Here is a 21,985-nt window from a genome sequence, read left to right as displayed (position 1 = left end):
ACTTTTAACTCTCTAAGAGCTGAGAGAAGGAAAAGAAGAAAAGAAGCACACAGAAATATCAGCCATGTTTATACATTATATTTCTTTAAGTTTGTTCTTGGTGACCTGATAACTTAGTTTCAATATTTGTTGTTATTTAATATTCATTAAACAAATACATAATTAGGTGTCAGACAATATGTTTAGGGATTTAAGGTGAACAATATAGACACAGTCACTTCCTTCACAGAGATTATAAGGATATAAAAGCACACAGGGAATTGTAGCGTACTGAGATAATTACCATAGTGGGAAAAGCCAAGCGGGTTAGGGGGGCCTTCAATTGGGCCTTTAAGGTTAGCAAAGGCTTTCCCAGGAAACATGAGAGGAGTGGATCAGTGAAAAGGCCTGGATGTGGGAGAGAACAGCATGACAATGCCTAGATGTGAGAGAGAAATCACAGCCCCTCAGGGTACTGAAAGAAGTTCGCTTTGTTTAAATCTAGACTATAAGGATGTTTTTTCAAAACCCACTACTAAAACCAGTAGAAATAAGCTTTTATGTTCCAGAATCTCTTTCTCTATAAGTTTCCAAGCACAAAAATATAAACACATATATTTGTCATTTCAATCATGATGCATGACATATCTATGCATAAGGCATTTATTCTTGTGGAGTTACTACACACACTAAAAATAACTGCTTTAATTATCCTGTTTATACTTTATTATTCACTTACAAGTAAAGATATTGTGACATATTATGCCACAGTGAGTTCCAATTTTACTCATAGAGAATTATGTAATAGTAACCAAAACAACACATTGTCTCAGAAAAGATGCAACATAAAGAATCACAGCACTTTGAGAGATACGGTGTCATTCAATAAAAGGCTCAATTGGTACATGATAATTTCCAAATAAAAATTAAAAATTATGCCATTTACATAGAACATTAGTGTGTTTATTGTTCTCTGTTATTAAATACATAACCAACATACTAAAAGCCAACATAGGAAGAGGAATGGGAAAAGAAAATTGTTCAGAGGGGCATTGGGATTGGGTGAGGGATTGGGAACATTTCCAGCAGCTACTGTGAGTAGAAACCTTGAGAAGAGAGATGTATACAAAAGATGGTTCTGGACAATTGTATGATATGAATCTTTTGTATCTTTTCTTTAAGCAAAACTATATTGAGGATATATATTATTTTAAAGATTAAAAGGCAATATGGTTCCCACATATGAGAAAGATAAAAAAAGGAGAAACCTGTTTATTACTACCCTACAACTTTATTACAGAGCAGATGATAAGTCAGTCACTTCTTCAAGAAGCACATAGCTTAGAGACTAATGTGATTTTTAAAACTAAGCCAAAATAATATGACATAACTTCCGGAAACACTGTAAGGAATGTATATTTCTAAATTTCCATATTTTTAACAGGGAAGGGCATGCAAGTTAAGGAAAACAATTTTGCTGTCAAACTGAGAGAAATATATTAAGACTGAATGAGAAAGAATTAGCTGACTAAGGTGTTTCCCTGTTCATATACAGATTCAAATATAAAGTAAAAGTCATATTTTAAAAGAAGAAAGGACTTGAGCAAACATAAACTCCAATCTTTATATTTTTAACAAAGAAAAAATTGTTGATCCGGGTGGATGAGATGATTTGCCCAGGGGTGAAGAAGAAAGTGTAAGAGACCAGATACCCTAGTTACTCAATGCAGTGCTCTTTGGATAATCATCTATTAACTCCTGGTTTACATTCATTGCACAACGATTCTCGTGTCTCTTCTTCCTCTTACAGCCTGTGAACACTAAGACCTACCAAGAAATAATTCACCAAGACTCACTTCCTACAACTTGACTCTGCCCTCAAGGAAATACGGGGAACAAAACAGATATAGTAAACAAGTAAGTGAATTACTTCAGCAAACTAGCTTGTACGGATGTTGTGAAAAGATAGATTACCTGAGAAGACGTTTCTTCCCTTTCATCTTCGAGTAGAGATTGAGGTGCTGATAAAAAATCCTTTTTCTCACAGCTCTCCTGGCTGATGAGCGTGTCAGCGTAGTTGGGCTCAGGGGAAGGTCAAGGTGACTCTTCCATGAGTCCGCCAGTGAGAGACCTCGTGGGAATAGGTCTACCCAGGAAAGCCCGCACCCCATTCCGCCACAAAGTCGCGAGCTGGGCATGCCTCAAGCTGCCTCCTGAAGCCTGCATCAGGCGTGACTTGTGCCAGCAGCCTGGCTCCAGCAGCACGATGACAAAGGCCAGGGCGCAGGGAGCCGCCCAGCCGCCACCACCAGGTACAGAGTGAGGTCCGAATCGTTGGGTTTGGCGGAGGGCTCGAGGCTGCCCAGATCGGCCAGGATGTCGGGGGATCCTGTCTGCCCGGCGTGGCGTGACAGTGGCGGAGAGAGGGCTGGCGTGGTCTGGGCCCGGCCTGCGAGGAGCTCTGGCGTCTCTGTCCGGCGGGGCTGCGCTGATGCGCCCTCACCGCCCGTGTGCAGCCCACCTTGAAGAGTCCTGGCTCGCTGGCCTTGAGCAGGTGGTAAGACAGCCAGGCGTTCTGTGAGTCTCTGTCCACCGCCACCACCTTGGTCACCAGGTGGCGAGGGCTCTGCTTGGGCTTGAGAGCCAGCTCCGCCGGTGGAACCATCTCTGTGGGGATGGCGGGGTACAGGATCTCGGGCGCGTTGTCGTTCTGGTCCAGCACGAACAGGTTCAGCGACACGTTGCTGCTGAGTGGAGGGTTCCCGCTGTCCCGCGCCATCACCCACAGTTGCAAGTCTCGAAACTGCTCGTAATCAAAGGAGCGCAGTGCATAGAGGACTCCAGTGTCAGAGTTGATAGAGATGTAAGAGGATAAGGGTGCCCCCTGAACAGTGTCCTCCGCGAAAGAGTAAGTTAGATGAGCATTGTCGTTGCTGTCGGGGTCATGGGCCGTCACTGAGAAGACAGAGGCTCCTCTGGGGTTGTTTTCAGGAATGTAGGCGGAGTAGGATGTGCGGGAGAAGGCGGGTGCGTTGTCGTTGATGTCTGCCACCTGGAGCAAAACGTGAGCATCCGTGGACAGGGAGGGGTTCCCTCCATCTTTAGCGGTTAGAGTGATGTTGTAAAAGGAAAACTGTTCCCTGTCAAGGGCTCTGGTTGTAACCAGTCGGTAGTAATTGTCCACTGACTTTTCTAACTTAAAGGGAAGATTCTCAGGGAGTGAACAGGTGATGAATGCATTCTGCCCAGAGTCTCTATCATGTACATTAAAAAGCCCAATTACGGTTCCTGGAGGAGAGTCTTCAGAAACTGAGCTAGTAGCAGATGTTATGTAAAATTCTGGGGCATTGTCATTCACGTCCAGAACCGTAATGATAACCTTCGTTCTGGTTAGAAGGCCCGGACCATCCTGAGCTTCAATATCAATTTCATGGAATGTAGCATCCTCATAATCTAGATCTTTTATGATTGTCAGATCTCCAGATGTTGACTTAAGCTCAAATACCTCTGAGGTTTCTCCAGGGCTTTTCTCTAGAAAATATGCCACTTGAGCGTTGTAGCCCTCATCTGCGTCAGTGGCGGTCACCGTGAGTATCCGGGTGTCCACGGGCGTATTCTCGGGAACGCTTATGCGGTACTCGGGCTGTGTAAAAACAGGCGCGTTGTCGTTCACATCCAGGACCTTCACGCAGATGCGGGAGGTGCCAGATAGCACTGGGTCACCCCCATCAGAAGCCACGAGAACGAGGTGGTGAACAGCCTCTTCCTCGCGGTCCAGAGCGCGCTCCAGCACCAGTTCTGGGTACTTGTTCCCATCAACTCCGCTTCGCACGTCCAGGGAGAAGTGATCATTTAGGTTGAGTGCATACTTCTGAAGGGCGTTCTCACCTACGTCCGCATCATGCGCATTCTTAAGAGGAATCCGGAATCCTGGCGTAGTGGTTTCACTGATTTTTAGCTCCAGTTCCTCTACTCCAAAGCGAGGGGCATTATCGTTAATATCTGTTATTTCCACCTCTACTGAATAAATAGTCAATTTGTCCTCCAGCAGGATGTTAAAATTCAACAGACACGGTGCGCTCTGAGCGCAGAGCTCCTCCCGGTCTATCCTGCTCGCAGTGACCAAGCTGCCGCTTCGCGGGTTCAGAGCAAAGAGCTGGGTCCTACCTCTGGAGACGATGCGGACTCCCCGCTCTGCCAGTGCCAGGGGCTCCAAACCCAAGTCCTTGGCGATGTTGCCTACGAAGGAGCCTCTGTCGATCTCTTCTGGCACAGAATAGCGAATCTGCCCAGCCCTGGCCTCCCACAGGGTCGCCAAAAGGAAGCACAGCAGGACCAGTTTTCTGCAGTGTGGCAACTTTTGCAGAGCCGCCATTTCCTTCCTGTCGCAGTTTTCTCCGAGTCAACTTCCAGCATTCAGTGCGGATTCCAATCTTTATTCCTCAGGCTGTGAGATGACCAGCATTCACAGGACCCAGGTCCCTATGGAGACAAATGGTGGGCTGTTCGACTGAATTTCTTTGGTGCCCTGAAGCTTTAGGGCCAAACCTCCAGCCTGTTGTGCTGTGGGAGGCGTGTGGCTGGATTGGTTGGCTTTGCTGCTTTTTACTCCTTAGGTGGTCAACAGCGACGCTCAGAGGCCTAAATAATTTCTGCACCTGCTCGGGAAAACTTAAGTTACTTCTTGTTTGTTTGCCTTTGTTGACTTTCAAGGTGCTTTAAAGAATCTTACAGCTCTAAGATACCGTAGAATTAGATCTTTCAAAACAGGAATCTTTTTTATCAGGATTAATAAGACTGGTATAAATGAACATGACCTTGATAATAGTTGCTAGGAAAGTATTATTGACTGCTCAAGGCATTAATCAATGCCACCACTGCTCTTGCTACAAACATCTTCCATCTCTTATTGTATAATCAGAAGCAGTAAGATCAATTAAGAAACGTTAGCTACATTTTCTTCTAAGGTTATATATTTTGAACTTTTGTGGTTGATGGCTTAGCATTTACCTTCAAAATCTGCCTTTAAATTATTGAATCATCAGACACTTAGTTGGGTACATGTGCCTCCCACTTTGCATGACTGGGGCTGGAGATAGAAATGGTGAACATGATAAACACAGGCCCTGGTCTCAAGCATGAAGGTTGGAGGAGGACATAAGAAAGTAAAGAGAGTGTAATAGAGTAATGAGAGTGTAATAGAATAAAGTGAAGAGAGTGTAATTGCCATGATATGAGGTAGGAAACACTGGGTGATGGAGAAATACCTGGGAAGGGTATCCAGTCTAGATTTGGAGTCAGAAAAGTCTTTTTGAGGGCATGATTGAAGCTGAATCCTAAAAAGTAGGATTGAATCAAGAAAAAGGCTGAAGAATTGTTCTAGAACCTCAGAATAAATGCTTGAAGGTGAGAGACAGCATGGAACATTACAGAAATGGAAAGCAGATCTATTTGATAAAGCTAGAGTTGGAAGGGGATTTTGGAATCAGTCACTCAAAATTGTTTGAGGTTGTCAAGTTCTTTTTCTGATATTCATTTTCCAAGGGTGTAAAATACAATGCAGTGGATGTCTTCTTACTCCTGTTTTATCTTTATCATTTTGACCATTGTCAAGCATACAATTCTGTGACATTAAGTACATTCAAATTACATTCTGGTGTGATCATTACCACTATCCACCTCCAGAGCTTTTTCATCCTCCCCAACTGAAACTCTGTACTTATTAAATAGTAACTCCCCATTGCCTTTCACCCAGTCCCTGGCAGCTACCATTCTACCTTTTGCTCTATGAGTTTGACTAATCTAGGAACTTCATATATGAGGAATTGTACCATATTTGTCATTTTTTGACAGGTTTATTTCACTTGACAACATGTCTTTGAAGTTCGTCCATATTGTAGCATGTAACAGAATTCCCTTCCTTTTTAAGGCTGAATAATAGTCCATTGTATTTGTGAACCACTTTTTGTTTACCCATTCATCTGTCAATGGACACTTGGGTTACTTCCACTTTTCAACTATTGTGACTAATGCTGCCATAAACATAGGTGTACAAATATCTGTTGAAGTCCCTACTTTCAATTCTTTTGGGTAATAACCAGAGTGGAATTGCTGGATTATATGGTAATCCTATGTTTAAATTTTTGAGGAATCACCATACCATTTTCCACAGCAGTTGTATCATTTTATATTCACCAGCAATGCACAAGAATTCCAATTTCTCCATATTCTTGTTAACACTTATTTTCTTTTCTTTTATGACAGCAATTCTAACGAATGTGAAGTAGTATCTCATTACGGTTTTGATTTGCATTTCCCTAATGACTAGTGATGTTGAACATATGACTAGTGATGTTGAACATCTTTTCATGTGGTTTTGGCCATTTGTATATCATCTTTGGAGAAATGTCTATTCAAGTCCTTTGCTCATTTTAACATCCAATTGTTTGGGAGGTTTTGTTGTTGAATTATGGGAGTTCTTTATTCTGGATATCCATTCTTAGATATATGATTTGGAAACATTTTCTCTCATTCTGTGGGCTGCGTTTTCACTCTATTGATATTGTTCTTTGCTGCACATAGTTTTTAATTGTGATAAAGTCCAGTATAGCTTTTTTTTTCTTTTGTTGCTTGTGCTTTTGGTGTCATATCCAAGAAATCATTGCCAAAATCAATGTTATGAAGGTTTCCTCCTGTTTTCTTCTGAGAGTTGCATAGTTTTAGTTCTTACACGTAATAGCTAAAAGGGTTTTATTGCTTCTGAATATTGCTTCTTTGATCCATTTTGAATTAATTTTTGTAAGTGGTATAAGTGGAATTGCCCATTTCTGGTGACCCTTTAGTCTGTTTGCCTTTTGACTCCTTCCTTGTTGAAATTTTCTCATTTTTACTTTCATCCATTCCTCTTAGAAGACTGAAGAAAAATGTATTGGAAATAATTGATACCAACCATGTTTTCTTGTAGAGTTACTATGGTATATCTTGCTTTGGTTTTTTAATTTTTATTTTTGTGTTTGTGTTTGTTTTGTTTTATACAGGTTGGGTCTTGTTATACTGCCCAGGCTGGATTCAAACTCCTGGGCTCAAGCAATCCTACTGCCTCAGCCTACTCAATAGCTGGGATTATAGATATGCCATTGTGCCTGGCTCTCTTAAATGAGTCCTAACATTAGACTTGACAGAATTTTCATTTTCTCCCCACTGGTTTTACTATAACATTTTTTGTCTGCTTCTGTTACTTCATCCTCAGAATTCTTCCATGGTTGCATTTCAAAAATGTATCTCTTTGTTATTTTTTGCATCATTTTATTTTAGTATATACTCATTATATGTTTTTTATCTTCTTAAATGGCAAGCTAAATTCATGTATTTTAAAGAATTTTGGCCGGGCGGGGTGGCTCAAGCCTGTAATCCCAGCACTTTGGGAGGCTGAGACGGGCGAATCACGAGGTCAGGAGATTGAGACCATCCTGGCTAACACAGTGAAACCCTGTCTCTACTAAAAAAACACAAAAAACTAGCCGGGTGAGGTGGCAGGCGCCTGTAGTCCCAGTTACTTGGGAGGCTGAGGCAGGAGAATGGCGTGAACCTGGGAGGCGGAGCTTGCAGTGAGCTGAGATCTGGCCACTGCACTCCAGCCTGGGCGACAGAGCGAGACTCCGTCTCAACAAAAAAAAAAAAAAGGAATTTTGTTTGTTTTTTTAAAAAAATTATTGCATTTGTCTATAAACTTACTCCTAATTAGTTTTAGCTGCATCTCACAATTTTTAATAAATAATATTTAAATCCTTCTCTTCTGAGTAGTTGTCATTGTCATTGTGATTTTTGAAATCCAAGAGTTATTTAAGGGTGTGGATGTAAATATCCAAACTTTTTCCCCCTTTTCTATTTTTAAATGTTTGCTTTGTGATTTAAGTATGTGTTGTAAGGCAAGTATATTATTGGTACTTTGGAATTCGCTGAACCCTTTTTTGTAATGACTAGATAATAAACTTGTAGATTGTCTATCTGTTCAAGGATGACTATTCCATATTTGTTGTGTGTAGAACAGATCTATTAGAATCCTAATAGATCAACCTTATAAATTATGTTGTTTAGATCTTCTGTATATTAACGAACTTTCTCCCTGTAGGGTCTATTATTTCTTATGGAATTATGTTAAAATATTCTGGTATTTTCTAAGCTACATTTTTTGGTAATAGAAGCTCATATTTTTATATTCTTTTGATCATCTGTTCTTTTTACAACTATAATCAGTTCATTTTTTAAAATCACATTTTGTGTTTGTTACCTTAAATACAACTTTGTTGTTATATTAATATTAACATGACTGCTTTCTTTTTGTGTGTGCATACATATATATTTAGTTTTACTGTTTCAGTGTATTTTTAAGTATATGTATTATTAGAATATGGATTTTAAAAATCAACTAATTTTGTAATATTTGTCCTTTAATAGGTAAATGTAGCTCACTTGTATATACACAGAAAAAAGTTATGACTATAAGAGCTGAGAAAGTCCAGAACTGAGATAACTTAGCTATCAATTGAGAGTATACTCTTGGTACCAAGCAAAAAATAAAAATAAAAATGCAACAGACACACAGCAAGAATGAGAGAAAGTCTTCAATGGTTATCAGAGAAAAAACAGAGATTACCTTAAAAGATAATAGTTTGTTGAAAGTTTCTTACTAGCAACAATAAATTCTACGAGACATGTGTGTTTTGAAATTTTGGTTTGTATATTTATTTTTAGTGGAAGAGCTCTGTTTATTTTCAGTTTTAGTTTGTTTTTCTTTTCTACACTATGTCCCTGTCTCCTTCCCTCCTGGGTTCAGTGCTCATTTATAATGGTTTTGAAATAAATAATTTCTATCTGACCTCAGGTCCCAGGCCATAACTGGGTCTCTTAATGACGCTTTAATGATACCCAGCAGTGATATTCTGGATACCACAGCTCACATGAGAGATACTTGGTGTTCGCTGTCTCTATCCAGCATCCGTGTCTGTCTCTTTCTCTTGGTCTACACAGCTTACCAAGAAAGCTATAACCACAGGAATTGGGCGGCAGCTTCTATTTTTATTCATTTATTTATTTACTTATTTAACATGGTGTGGCTCTGTTGCCCAGGCTGGAGTGCAGTGGCGCCATCGCGGTTCGCTGAAGCCTTGACTTCCTGGGCTCAAGCGATCCCGCCACGTCAGCACCTGCGCCGGCCCGCCCCGCCCCGCCTCGCCCCGCCCCGCCCCGCCTCGCCCCGCCTCGCCCCGCCTCGCCCCGCCTCGCCCCGCCTCGCCCCGCCCCGCGTAGCTGGGACTACAGTTGCAGGCCACCGTGTCCGGCTGGTCTTGAACTCCAGGGCTCCAGGGATCTTTCCGCCTCAGCCTCTCAAATTGTTGGAAATACAGACGTGAGCCACTGCGCCCAGCTAGGCAGCATGTTCATGCATCTTTCTCTTCCTTTTTAATCAGCTGAAGGGCCTCATTGCTTGTTTTGGATTCAGGCAGTAAGCCTGGTCCAGGTCATTTATCTAGTCTGAAGCACTTCTGTCCCTATTACATTGCTGGAGGCAGTTTCCTAACCTTCAATTTCTTCTTTTAAGTCCAAGACTATAACTCACATGGCTTCAGACCAGCTAACCACTTTGCTTTTGCTTTCCTCTTATATTTTATGTATCTCTGTATTTTATTGGAGCAGAGTAAATATAAAAAAGCATGGACTTACTCCCCGACTATGCTTTTTTTTTCTTCTGAAAAGTTAACACACATTAAAGTAGGATGTATACTTGATTTTTGTTAGTTGATTTCATTACAGGTATAATGTATAAGTCAGGAGGCTTCAAAGCTATTTCTCAAGTTGCACGATAAATTTTCTGTTGTTCACTTTGTTACTTCATAAATTACTTAAATAGATGTATTCTTCAGTACAGGCACCACTGCTCACATCTGTAATATCAGCACTTTGGGAGGCTGAGGTGGGAGGATCACTTAAGCCCAGGAGGTAGTGGCTGCAGTGAGCCATGATCACGCCACTGCACTCCAGCAAGACCCTGTCTCAAAACTAAAAAAAATCTGATAATAAAGATAGAATAAAGGGCTAAAATATTCAACAATAATTTAAAATTGCGGTTTATATAGATCCCTATAATCTTATATGAACACAATTAAAAATACTACTTTAGACAATCTTCACCTCTTCAAATGTCCCCAAATAAAATATCACAGTGTCCTGACAGATGATGTCTACATTAAATTCCGGGGTAAATTAGCAGGTATTTATAACAAGAAAATTTGAAAATAGTATTAGACATTTAAATATTGATGAGCCTTTTCTAATCAAACCCTTTAACCCAGAGGCAAGTAAGAAAATGTTAGAAGCTAAATCACCCTGTTTCTAATACAGTGCTCCTTCCAGACAGAGATGGCATCTCACACATACCTTCAACCCAACCACCTACATTATGATCACAGTCTCCTTTTCAATGCAAGAACAATTATAAATATACCTGCATATGAACGTGTAGACTCACTTAATCGTGATTTTCCAGGACTTGTAATAAAAAGCCATAAAGATACATGGGTTAGAAGAACTATCTGTAGTAAAGAGTGAATGCAAGTAAGTTAAATCAAGAATTATTTTTCTCTAGATAGCTTATACATTCATCACAAAAGTTTACCTGAGAAAACGGTTCCTTTTTGTCTTCAAGTAAAGACTGGGGTGCTGATAGAAAATCCTTTTTCTCACAGCTCTCCTGGCTGATATGGTATCCGCATAGTTGGGCTGAGAGAGGGGAAAATCAGGTGGCTCTTCATGAGAGTCCGCCAGTGAGAACCTCGTGGGAATAGGTCTGCAGGAAAGCCCGGGCCGTCCAGCCCACAAAGTCGCGAGCGGGCACTAAGCATACTCCAAGCCTGCAGCTTGGTGACTTTGTGCCAGCGCCCGAAGCCTGAAGCGGCATGCGATGACAAAGGCCAGGAAGGCTATGAGAGAGACGCGGCCACACGCCACCACCAGGTACACAGGGTGAAGTCGAATCGTTGGGTTTGGCGGAGGCTCCAGGCTGCCGTCGACCAGGATGTCGGGATTCTGTCTGCCACAGCCCACGGTGAAAGCGTGACAGTGGCGGAGAAGGGAGCTGGGCAGTGGTCCTGGGCCCGGCCACCACGAGGCTCCTGCTTGGCGTCTCTGTCCAGCAGGGCTCGCGCCGTGCACCTCGCCCGTGGCCCTTGAAAGAGTCGGTTAGCCTTGAGCAGGCAGTAGGATAGCCAAGCGTTCTGGCCCGAGTCTCTGTCCACTGCCACCACCTTGGTCACCAGGTAGCCGGGCTCTGCGGAGCGGGGCGCTAGCTCCACTCCTGTGGAACCATCTGTGGGGATGGCGGGGTACAGGATCTCGGAGCGCGTTGTCGTTCTGGTCCAGCACGAGGCAGTTTCAGCGTGCGTTGCTGCTGGCCCGGGTCCCCACTGGCTCGCCATCACTTTCAGTTGCAAAGTCGGAACTGCTGCGTGACCGAAGGATCATGGCCTCTACAGGACCCCAGTGTCGGAGTTGATGGAGACGTAGGCAGATAGGGGTGCTCCCTGGATGGTGTCCTCTATTAGGGAGTAAGCGATTTGTGCATTCTCATTGCTGTCCGAGTCGTGGGCCCTCACAGAGAAGATGGAGGCTCCTCTGGGGTTATTTTCGGGAATGTAGGCAGAGTAGGAGTCCTGATGGAAGACTGGGGAGTTGTCATTGATATCTGTCACTAGCAGTGAAATGTGAGTTTCAGTAGATAGAGCTGGAGTTCCTTGGTCTGTTGCTGTTACTGTGATGTTGTACCCAGAGATAAGTTCTCTGTCCAGTGTTCTTTCAGTCACTAAACGGTAATAATTATCAACTAACTTTTCCAATTTAAAGGGTAAATTTCCAGGAATGAAACATGTGGTGTAGCCATTGTCTCCTGAGTCCTGGTCATGCACACTGATAAGAGCAATTATGGTCCCAGGAGGAAAGTTTTCTGGAACTGCAGTGGTGACAGAGGTGATGGTCACTTCTGGGGCATTGTCATTTACATCCAAAACTTTGATCAGTACCTTAGCTCTAGTCATGAGCCCCGCACCATCCTGGGCTTGAACTTCCATTGAATAAATTTTGTATTCTTCGAAATCTAGTGGTTCTTTATTTGATATTTCTCCTGTGTAAGAATCTAAATGAAATATTTGGGCCACTCTGTGGTCTACATTGTGAAAGGAGTACATTACTTTCCCATTAGATCCCTCATCAGGGTCGGTGGCATTTACCATGAGCAGTCGAGTGCCCAGTGGCACGTTTTCGGGGACATTCATATGGTATTGTGCCTGAGTAAATGCTGGAGGATTGTCATTTGCATCCACCACCTGAATGTAAATTCTGAGGGTCCCTGAACGGACTGGGTCACCCCCATCAGAAGCTGTGAGGATGAGGTGGTGGACAGCTTCTTCTTCTCTGTCTAGGGGACTCCGCAGCACCATCTCTGGATGTTGGGGCCCATCGGCTCCCTGTTGCACATCCAGGGAGAAATGAGGGTTAGAACTGAGTTGGTAGCTCTGGAGTGAGTTCACACCCACATCAAGGTCTTGTCCAAATGGCAATGAGATTCTGGTACCTGGAGTGGTTATTTCATTCATTTTAAACTCCAGTTCCTCTAACTGGAATTGGGGAGTGTTGTCATTAATATCAATTATTTCTACTTCAACAGGGAAAAGCTTCATTTTATCCTCAACAAGGATATTAAAACTCACGAGACATGGCATGCGCTGAGCGCAGAGCTCTTCCCGGTCTATCCTGCCCGCGGTGATCAAGCTGCCACTTCTAGGATTCAGAGCGAAAAGCGGCATCCTACCTCTGGAGACGATGCGGACTCCGCGATCTGCCAGCTCCTGGGGTTGTAGCCCTAGGTCCTTGGCAATGTTGCCCACGAAGGAACCTTTGTCTGTCTCTTCCGGCACTGAGTAGTGAATATTCCCAGCCCCAGCTTCCAACAGCAGCTCCAGAGAAAGACACAGAAGCATCAGCCTGCTGCAGCCGGTCAGCTTTTTCTGAATCTTCATGGCTCTCTCACTTCGTAGTTTTCTTCCAGTCCAGTACCAAGGGTATCGTTTCTGCTTTTCTGAGCTGAAATTAACCCAATTTTCAGGAGAATTCTGAGTGGGGAGTCATCCAGAAGTAGGATTTAGGCAGTCTTGGACAGTCTGTTTTCAATCTGGCCGTTATGGAGGTTCTAAGAGGCACAAGAGCTTTCTTTTCCCCCCTCCTCCTGAAGTGTGTGTACTGCCTGTATCTACCAGATTAGTGAACAGCGGCACCCAGAGTCCTAACCAGTTACTGCATTCCTAGAAAATACTTAAAACTTTCTCATTAACTTAATATTTTCTTAAGTTTTAGTCTATTGTCAAGGAAATCATTTCTACAATATATGTATGAAAAGGAGAAACTATATGTTCACTTCCTTAAATGTGCCTAAATGTCACCAAATTGAAATATACAGGAGAATCTTAGTATTTTCATGCTATCTGCTTTCCTTGTTTGCTATTCAGGGAATGATAGTAAAAACCTAACATCACAATGAGGACAAAATCATCTCTCCACTTTTTCTGTAGTAAAGCTTGACCACTTGATAATTTCCCAGGCCACATAGAGCAGCTCTCCTTTGACTAGAGGATGAAAAGTCTTGGAGGGAAAGATAATCTTTTAGAATATAAGCTAGACTTTAAAAAATTGTACCATCCCATTTCCTTCCCATTACGATTTGAATATTTATCAGAAACCTTGGGATTTTGAAGGGCATGGTTTAACCATATCCTTATTTTTCCTCTTCTTTTTTTGAAGTGTCTTTGCATTATGTAGGTTTTAAAAAATTCTTAAGATTCACCCAAAGGTAATACATTTGGAAAAAAAATAAAACTGGGCTCTTGGAATTTCATTGAAAAGTCACATGAATGTATAATTTAGATTTCAAATTTCAGAGTCAAAGTCTATGATATTATTCTTCACAGCTGAAAAGAAAAATGGTCTCATCTTTATTTTTAGATTGTCTCTTATAATATGTATTCCCCTGTAATTGTGCTTAATATTTTCTCCAAGAGAAGGTTGGTTTTCTCCTAACAGTACTTTTTAACCAGTTAAGATGAGGATGTGGCCTTCTTTCTTTTAATGACTGCAGTATTAGCAAAGGGTTACTAATTAAAATGTCTCAGGCTTAGAGTGACTTACTTATCTTTACCCCAAAGTTAGAGAAGCATGCTATCCGCACTCCAGAGTCTGATATCTTCAGGAACAAATTGAGCAAACCAACCCAATGACACCATGACTGAGAAAAGTTAAAAATAAGGAAAGAAAGAAAACAACGAAAGGTCTCAAGAATAGTTTTTGGAAAGAGAATTTTAGTTCTTATATAACTAAATCTACAGTTTCTCAGCTTCTCAAAGACAAGTATATGGAGCCAAAGAGTAGAAATTTAAAGATGCAATAAATCACCTTTGATACTGCAAGGAAGGAACTCTTTAACAGAGAACGTAACTTTCCAGAATACACATTAATAGGCACAAACTTTTCCCCAAAGAAACTGTGAGCTAATGAGGCAAATTAAAATATACATAAGAACTAGCAAGTAAACCTGTAGGGCTCCCTACTCTCAGCAACCAAAAACACGCAGGAGTGATTTATAAAAGGATGATAAGTATAAAATAAAAATGTTAAAATATCACACAAATACATTTGAATCAAATGTAACATTTAAAGCTTCATTGCTGGCCAGGCACAGTGGCTCATGCCTGCAATCCCAGCACTTTAGGAGGCCAAGGTGGGCAGATCACTTGAGGCCAGGAGTTTGAGACCAGCTTGATCAACATAGTGAACCCCGTTTCTACAAAAACAAAAACAAAACAAAACAAAGCTTCATAGCTGGCACTGCAGAGAATATCTGGTTGAAAGCTGTTTCTTGAGTTAATTTAAAGACATTAAGATTTTAAAAATATCTAAGGCCACACATACGTTGTAGGAACACGGCAAATTTCCTTCCTTTAAGTTGGAGACAACTCCATATCCAGGCTTGCACCAGAGATCTGGCTGAAAGCAGCCCCAGGCAATGGGGCTATAGAGGTCATTGCAGGTTCAGAAAGATGGCCAGAGTCACACTGAGGAGAAATAGCATGGAGATCAAGGCAAAGGCCATCCCAGGTTAAACTACAGCTGTTGGGTGCTGTCTGTTGCCTGCTGTTGGGTGCTGGGTGATTGCTGAGGTCTGGCAGCAACTCCTGCAAACTGTGAGCAGCAACCAGGTACAACGTGATGATTCACCATTGACCATGGTGACCAACAAACCTTGGTAGGTTGCATCTCTGTTACCCACAGTGACACAGCACGCATCTAGCTCGTGCACATCCCTAGTTTGAAGAGCCACATTAGCTGACCTGAAGCACGATAGGACAGTCAGCCTTTGTGCCCCAGCTGGTGTCCACTTTGGTGATGGGATAGCTCGGTTGCATTGTGAGTGGTGCAGCATCAAAGAGGGCCCCACCTGGCTGTAACTCCTGGCGTAGTGTCCTTGCATTTTCGCAATGGTCATCCACCATCACATGCAAGTTCAGGATGACACTGAGCAAGCTGAACCCTGGTCACTGGCCCGCAGAGTCAGCTCAAAGATAGTCTGCATGAACACCACAGCACTTTGCACTCACTGACATGCAGAATGACAGTGCCCACAGTGGCAGGTCACTGGTCAAGAAGAAACAGGAGGCATATGACCCTAAGTCAGGGTGGGAAGTGCTAAAGTATGTGATGGAGGTTCTGGGTAGTGTTCCCAGTCACCCAAAAGAAATAGGAGGCTTGTTGAAGAATGAGCATTTTTGTGGATGCCGATGATATGCAGGGTGATGCAGGAGAGGGACAGTTTGTCCTTGTTGGTGGTTCTGATGGTGACATTGTCCTTCAGGGTCTGCTACCAGTTTAGAATTCCATCTATGAGTAGCTGACAAAGAATTACATCATAATTCTTGGAGGTGAATTGTTTGCCAGTATGATCATTTCTCTCTATAATAATTTTCATCTTTCATTTAAGGTCTCTTAGTCCTATTGTTTTGGTTAGGGCAACCACAGTTCTTACCTCTGATAGGACTAGACGCCGAACTGAAAGTCACCTGCACTGACTGCATTCATTTCAACCAGGACTCTGAAGTGGGCCCTCAAACTGCCTCCAGTCTTATATTCCATGCTGTAACTGTTACTCTTCAGAATCAAGTATTTCTGTCATTATTGGACAGGAAATATATTCTGTATGCCCTGTAAAATTGTGTAGAAAGATCAGGAGAACTCTATATTGAAGATATTGTCTAGGTCATTGGGGATCACCTGAAGAATGAAGAGGAGGAGGTGGTGGGCATGTTCTCCTGCAGGCTAACCCCACTTACACATTGCTCAATATCTGATGACTGGCATTGGCATCCAAGGCCTGTGTCTTGCCCTGAGCTGTTCTGCCCCCTCCCCATCACTAAATGGTGGCAGCTCTGCTCCTCTGGTTCAGGGTTTCTTTTTTTTCTTTTCTTTTCTCTTTTCTTTTCTTTTCTTTTCTAAGAGATGGGGTCTGGCTATGTTACTGAGGCTGGAATGCAGTGGCTATTCACAGTTGTGCTCATAGCGCACTGCAGCCTCTAGCTGGCATCAAGCAATCCTCCTGCCTCAGCCTCCTGAGTAACAGGGACCACAGGAGTGCCCCACTGCACAGGCTCAGGGATTCTTCAATAGCAGCAATTCAGAGTACATACTGCTGTAGTACTCTCCTTTACTTCTAGGGGAAGAGGAGATGGCTATTAAAATTAATCTGATATATTTGTACAGAGTTACTGCCAGTGTTCAAAATCTACTGCAGGCTTAAGAGTAAAAGTTCCTCTTATTAAGATGTTTTCCAGAATTTCCAAAACGTGTGCTAAAAGCCATTTTATTTATATCCAAGATGCATACGTTTGTATGAAAAACATTTATATGATTTTTCAGTACCTTCAAATTCAAATGGCCGAGGGTCTTCCTTGGGCATAACTGCTAGATCTATCCTGTCATTCTCAAGCTCCTCTCTGGCTCATTCTCCAGCTGTATGTAAAGAGAGGCTTCTCAGCACTTACCCGTAGTTTTTCCCATCACCGAGACACAGATCTTCTGAGAGATTACCAACCTTTCAATCCCTAGCCTTCTCTTCCAGAATCTTACAGCGTATCAGCTACGTAGAATAAAGACCTCAGGCAGGGAAACAGCGATTCCTGCACTCCTCACACCTTCCTTATGGGGGACTTCTTCCTCTGTTTCTTCTTCTTGCTGGTACTCAGATCCGAATACCTCTCTCTACTGTTGCTCCCTGCTTCCTGCTCCCTGCGATGCTCAGGAATAAAAGGCAGCTCCTCACTCTGGGTCACGAGACATCGTGAGATTCTTGACCAAGATATCTGGAGCAGACTGCGAGAGAGACAGCAGGCAGAGTCCTCTCCTATAGTGTTTCTAAAAAGCCTGCAGGGACTGCTGCGTCAGTGGATTGCTTTGTTTCCCTCCAGCCACGGATTGGCGGACAGCGGCACCCAGAGGCCCAGTATGATATCCCTAGCAGGTTAGTTTTCAAGGTCCTCACAAGAGACTGTATCGGCTTTTTTCTCAAGACATATTTTAAAATACCAGCTGCTTTACTAAGAAGGGTGCAAATCATTATTTTTGATAAAATATTAACAAAATCATCATTTCACAAAATTTAATGCAAACGTTTTATTAAAATTCTTATTTTTTTTTTTTTTTGAGACAGAGTCTTGCTTTGTCACCTAGGCTGGAGTGCAGTGGCGTGATTACGGCTCACTGCAACCTCCGCCTCAAGGGTTCAAACAATTCTCCTGCCTCAGGCTCCCGAGTAGCTAGGACTACAGCTACATGCCACGATGCTCGACTAATTTTTGTATTTTTAGTAGAAACGGGGTTTTGCCATGTTGGCCAGGATGGTCTCGAACTCCTGACCTCAGGTAATTCGTCCGCCTCGGCCTCCCAAAGTGCTGGGATGACAGGCGTGAGCCACCGCACCCATACTAAAATTCATTAAAATTCGACTAAGAATTCTTACAAATTTTTCCCTCTTGATGTTTTCTTTTCAAGATGACACACTATTGAAACTTATTTTTCATGAAAATGGCTACTCAAGAAATTATCCACTGTAAAAAATTATTATAAAAAATTCACTGTAAATTCAATATATTAAAGGAGAAAATTTCACTATAAAAGGTGGAAAATACTGATAAAAACGTAAAATTGAGTAACTGCATTATGTAACTACTGATATAAAGAATTTACATTCGATGCTTATCCATACTTTAAAAATAGATATATACTTTTGTAATTACAAAAATAATCAGCTCATTTATGGATACTATTGGTTGTTCATGCCCTTTTTCCTCTTGTAACACTTCCTTTTAGTTTAGGTTTTCACCCTTCATGTACCTAGGGAAGCAGAACCTATTCAGAGCTGTAGTAGGTTCTGATAAGTTTAATCTAATAATGATAATCTCATCCTCTTGACAGTGCTTAGTTAGGAATACAGACTTAAAATAATAAGCAGGGTTTCTCAACCTTGGTACTATTTTGAGCCATATAATTCTTTGTGGTGGGGAGCTGTTCTGTGCCTTGTAGAATGTTCAGCAGTATCCCTGGCCTCTATGTACTAGATACCAGTAGGACCCACCCCCCACAGTTGTGACAACCATAAATATCTCCAGACATTACCAAATGTCTCTTCACCTCTCCCCATTTTCAGAAACACAGGCTTAGGGTATTTCCCTAGTGAGTATTAATGAGCCAAGAATAGGAACATGGCCTAAGTTGGTCCAATTGGATTGAAAGACTGCTTGGGGAGAGTGACTCTCTTGTCACGGACAAGGAAGAAAGTTCTCCAGTTATTGCTGCTGGCTGGTATCTTGTGACTGCAGCCTTTGGAATTCTACAAGGAGAGGAAAGCAGAGCTGAAACAATAATAGAAAAAGTATAAATAAGTGCTTATTCTTCAAAATTAGGAAGAAAAAACAATTTGTGCTATACCATGATTGTATCTGGCCTAGAGGCACTGAAACTTCTAGACCTGCCTGTCCACTAGAGTAACAACCAACCACATGTGGTCCCTGAGAACTTGAAATGCAGCTAGTCCAAACTGAGATGTGCTGTAAGTGCAAAACACACACTAGGTGTTGAAGATTTAGTACAAAACAAGAATGTAAAATGTATTATTAATATATTTACATTATTGTAAAAATATGTTGCAATTATATCTTAGATATACTGGATTAAAATTATTGAAGTTTCACCTGTTTCTTTTTGCTATTTGAATGTGGCTACCAGATAATCTAAAATCACATCTATGGCTCACCATCTGTGGCCCACATTATATTTCCATTGGACAAAGCTGCGCTGGACTACCTGTTTTTTGGGATCATAGATTTTCTTACCGTTTAAACCAGTGTAAATTAGATTTTAATGTTTTTCCTATAGAAAACATCCTACTAGATACAGGAACTGCTATATATTTTTAGTTAGCCTTTTTACCTTTAAAATATATGGTGATATAGCAATATGTAAGTTGGCTTTTCTGTGGTATTTGCTATTTCCTCACCCCTATAATTTTCTACCTCCTAAATATAAGCAGGATTTCTCCCATCACCCATAATTTAACCTCCAAAGTATAAGCAGCCCTTTAAAGAACTAAAAAGTGTATTAAAAGGCTGCTTATACTTTGGAGCCCTTTAAGGAACTAGAAAGTGTATTAAATGGAATTTTCAAACATACACATTATTAGTAACCTGATTGCCACACTCCTTAATGACAGGCAGGAAGCCTTTGGAGGACTTGTTACCACACCGGGGAATTTATTGCTCTCCCCAAATCTTTTGTTCACTACTATCACAGATATTCCATGGAACAACCACAGGAGTGTAATTCATCAATTCAGAGTTTTTCTGAATGTCTAATGGAATTTTTTTAAAAAAAAAAAACTGGGGATTTATCAGTAGACATTAAGATAATGTGATGTGGCAGAGGCCTTAGGCCTTAGTGATAGGCAGAGGTCTGCCACATCACATTATCTTTTTTTTTTTTTTTTTTTGAGATGGAGTTTTGCTCCAGTGTTGCCCAGGCTGGGGTGCAATGGCACAATCTTGGCTCACTACAACCTTTGCTTCCCGGGTTCAAGCAATTCTCCTGCCTCAGTCTCCCGAGTAGCTGGGATTACAGGTGCCTGCTGCCAAGCCTGGCTAATTTTTAAAAATATTTTTAGTAGAGATGGGGTTTCACCATGTTGGAGAGGCTGGTCTTGAATTCCTGACCTCAGGCAATCCACCTGCCTTGGCCTCCCAAAGTGCTGGGATTACAGGCATGAGCCACTGCACCCAGCAGATTATCTTAATGTTTACTGATAAACCCAATTTTAAAAAATATTTAGGGTCAATATAATTTCCTCTCCTAAAAACAACATATAGAAAATGTGTTAAACTCAAAAGCAGAAAATATATTTTAGGACTGAAGGAGTTAGATACATTAAGAAAACCTTAGTTAATCCTTTTAACTATGTCTGGCAATATTCCATGTAAAAAAAGGTTTAGAAACTAAAATATATAGTAATTTTGGAAAATGAAAAATTGGATACAATTTATTTCAAGTTAACTTCTATGATAAGAATATTTGAGCATCATAAAACTCATAGGGAAGATGCTGAGTAATATTTGGATTATTTTCAAGTATAATTACTTCACATTTTATATGGCTAAATAAAACATGGCCAGGCGAGGTGGCTCATGCCTGTAGTAGAAAAAGCTTTATCTTTGAAAAAGAGGTATAGGTAAGTCAGCTAACATTCTTCAACACATTATAAGCAAAGAGAAATAATTTACAGTTATCTGGAAGGGCATACTTTCTCTTTTAAAATTAACATTAAGAACCAAACTAACCTCAGGTCATTTTAATTTCCTCCCACCACAGTATCTCATTCTAGCTAAACCACATTCACACACACTATTAGCAAACCTCCCCACCTCATAACAATTAGCATTGTCCTTGACTAGAGAGGAAATGTATGTAAAGTGGCTCTACCTCATTTTAAAGTGACAAAGAATGTATTTTCTCTCACAAATCACTACAGGATTTAAGACTATGATCTTTCTAGATAGATCAATTTTTTCATTCAATTAGCAAATATTTTTTGTGTATCTCCCATGTTCTGGTACTAGGCACTGGGACACAATGACCAGGATAGAAAAAGATCACTATCATGGAGCTTTCAATCATACAGGAATAAAGTGAATTTTGGAAATGTTAATTACATCTTAAGAGAATTCTCTTAAATTTAGGGGCAATTGGTAATATTTTAGAGGATAGAAATTAAATGTTAATGGCCTTGATGCTCTACCAGATATTTTAAAAATAAATGGAAATAAATAGAAATAAGTACCAACTGTTACCCAGTTATGTCAAAAACTAAAAATATGTGTTGATGAATACCTGACCCTCCAAAGAAAAGACAAGCACAAAACAGCAAAATAGTAGAGGTGGAGTTAAAAAAAATGTCAAAGTATTTAAAATTACTTGTACTTGAGAAGCAGGAAACAATACTTCAATTATGTCTACTTTAACCAGATGCTCAGTCTATCAGACAATTCTGTCCAAAATGAACCTGTGCTTGCTGAAGAACACTTTCTTCTCTGTTTACATTTACATCTAAATCAAGCATATAAAAAGGAATCACCCTTGTTTCCTCAGGAGTATTACAGAACAGAAGGAAACCCAGAGGCACAATTCCCCTACAGGGAATTATATTAAACAAAATATAGACTTTGGGCCAGGCACGGTGGCTCACACCTATAATCCCAGTACTTTGGGAGGCCAAGACAGGCAAATCACCTCAGGTCAGGAGTTCGAGACCAGCCTGGCCAAAATGGTGAAACCCCTTCTCTACTAAAAATACAAAACTTAGCTGGGGTAG

General features: G+C 41.4%; 1 protein-coding gene and 1 pseudogene across 2 annotated transcripts; both read right to left on the bottom strand.

Moving 5' to 3' along the window:
- Nucleotides 1-63: 63 nt before the first annotated feature.
- Nucleotides 64-4,541, bottom strand: LOC116274963 (protocadherin gamma-A2-like). The gene is given in 4 exon segments (XM_031666497.1): nt 64-2,276; nt 2,279-2,363; nt 2,365-2,493; nt 2,495-4,541. Coding segments are annotated over 4 exon segments (2,445 nt in total). The 5' UTR covers nt 4,355-4,541; the 3' UTR covers nt 64-1,905.
- LOC116268544 lies at nt 4,404-17,802 on the bottom strand (annotated as a pseudogene). Its single transcript, XR_004183835.1, has 2 exons — nt 10,655-17,802; nt 4,404-4,637 (listed from the first exon to the last, which is right to left on the bottom strand). The product of XR_004183835.1 is annotated as a protocadherin gamma-A1-like (transcript).
- Between the last annotated feature and the right edge of the window lie 4,183 nt (nt 17,803-21,985).

The sequence above is a fragment of the Papio anubis genome, chromosome 5, assembly GCF_008728515.1.
Source record: "Papio anubis isolate 15944 chromosome 5, Panubis1.0, whole genome shotgun sequence".
In the NCBI taxonomy this organism is placed as follows: Eukaryota; Metazoa; Chordata; class Mammalia; order Primates; family Cercopithecidae; genus Papio; species Papio anubis.
Note: the sequence above shows the minus strand (reverse complement) of the source record. Positions and strands in the feature narration are given on the sequence as shown.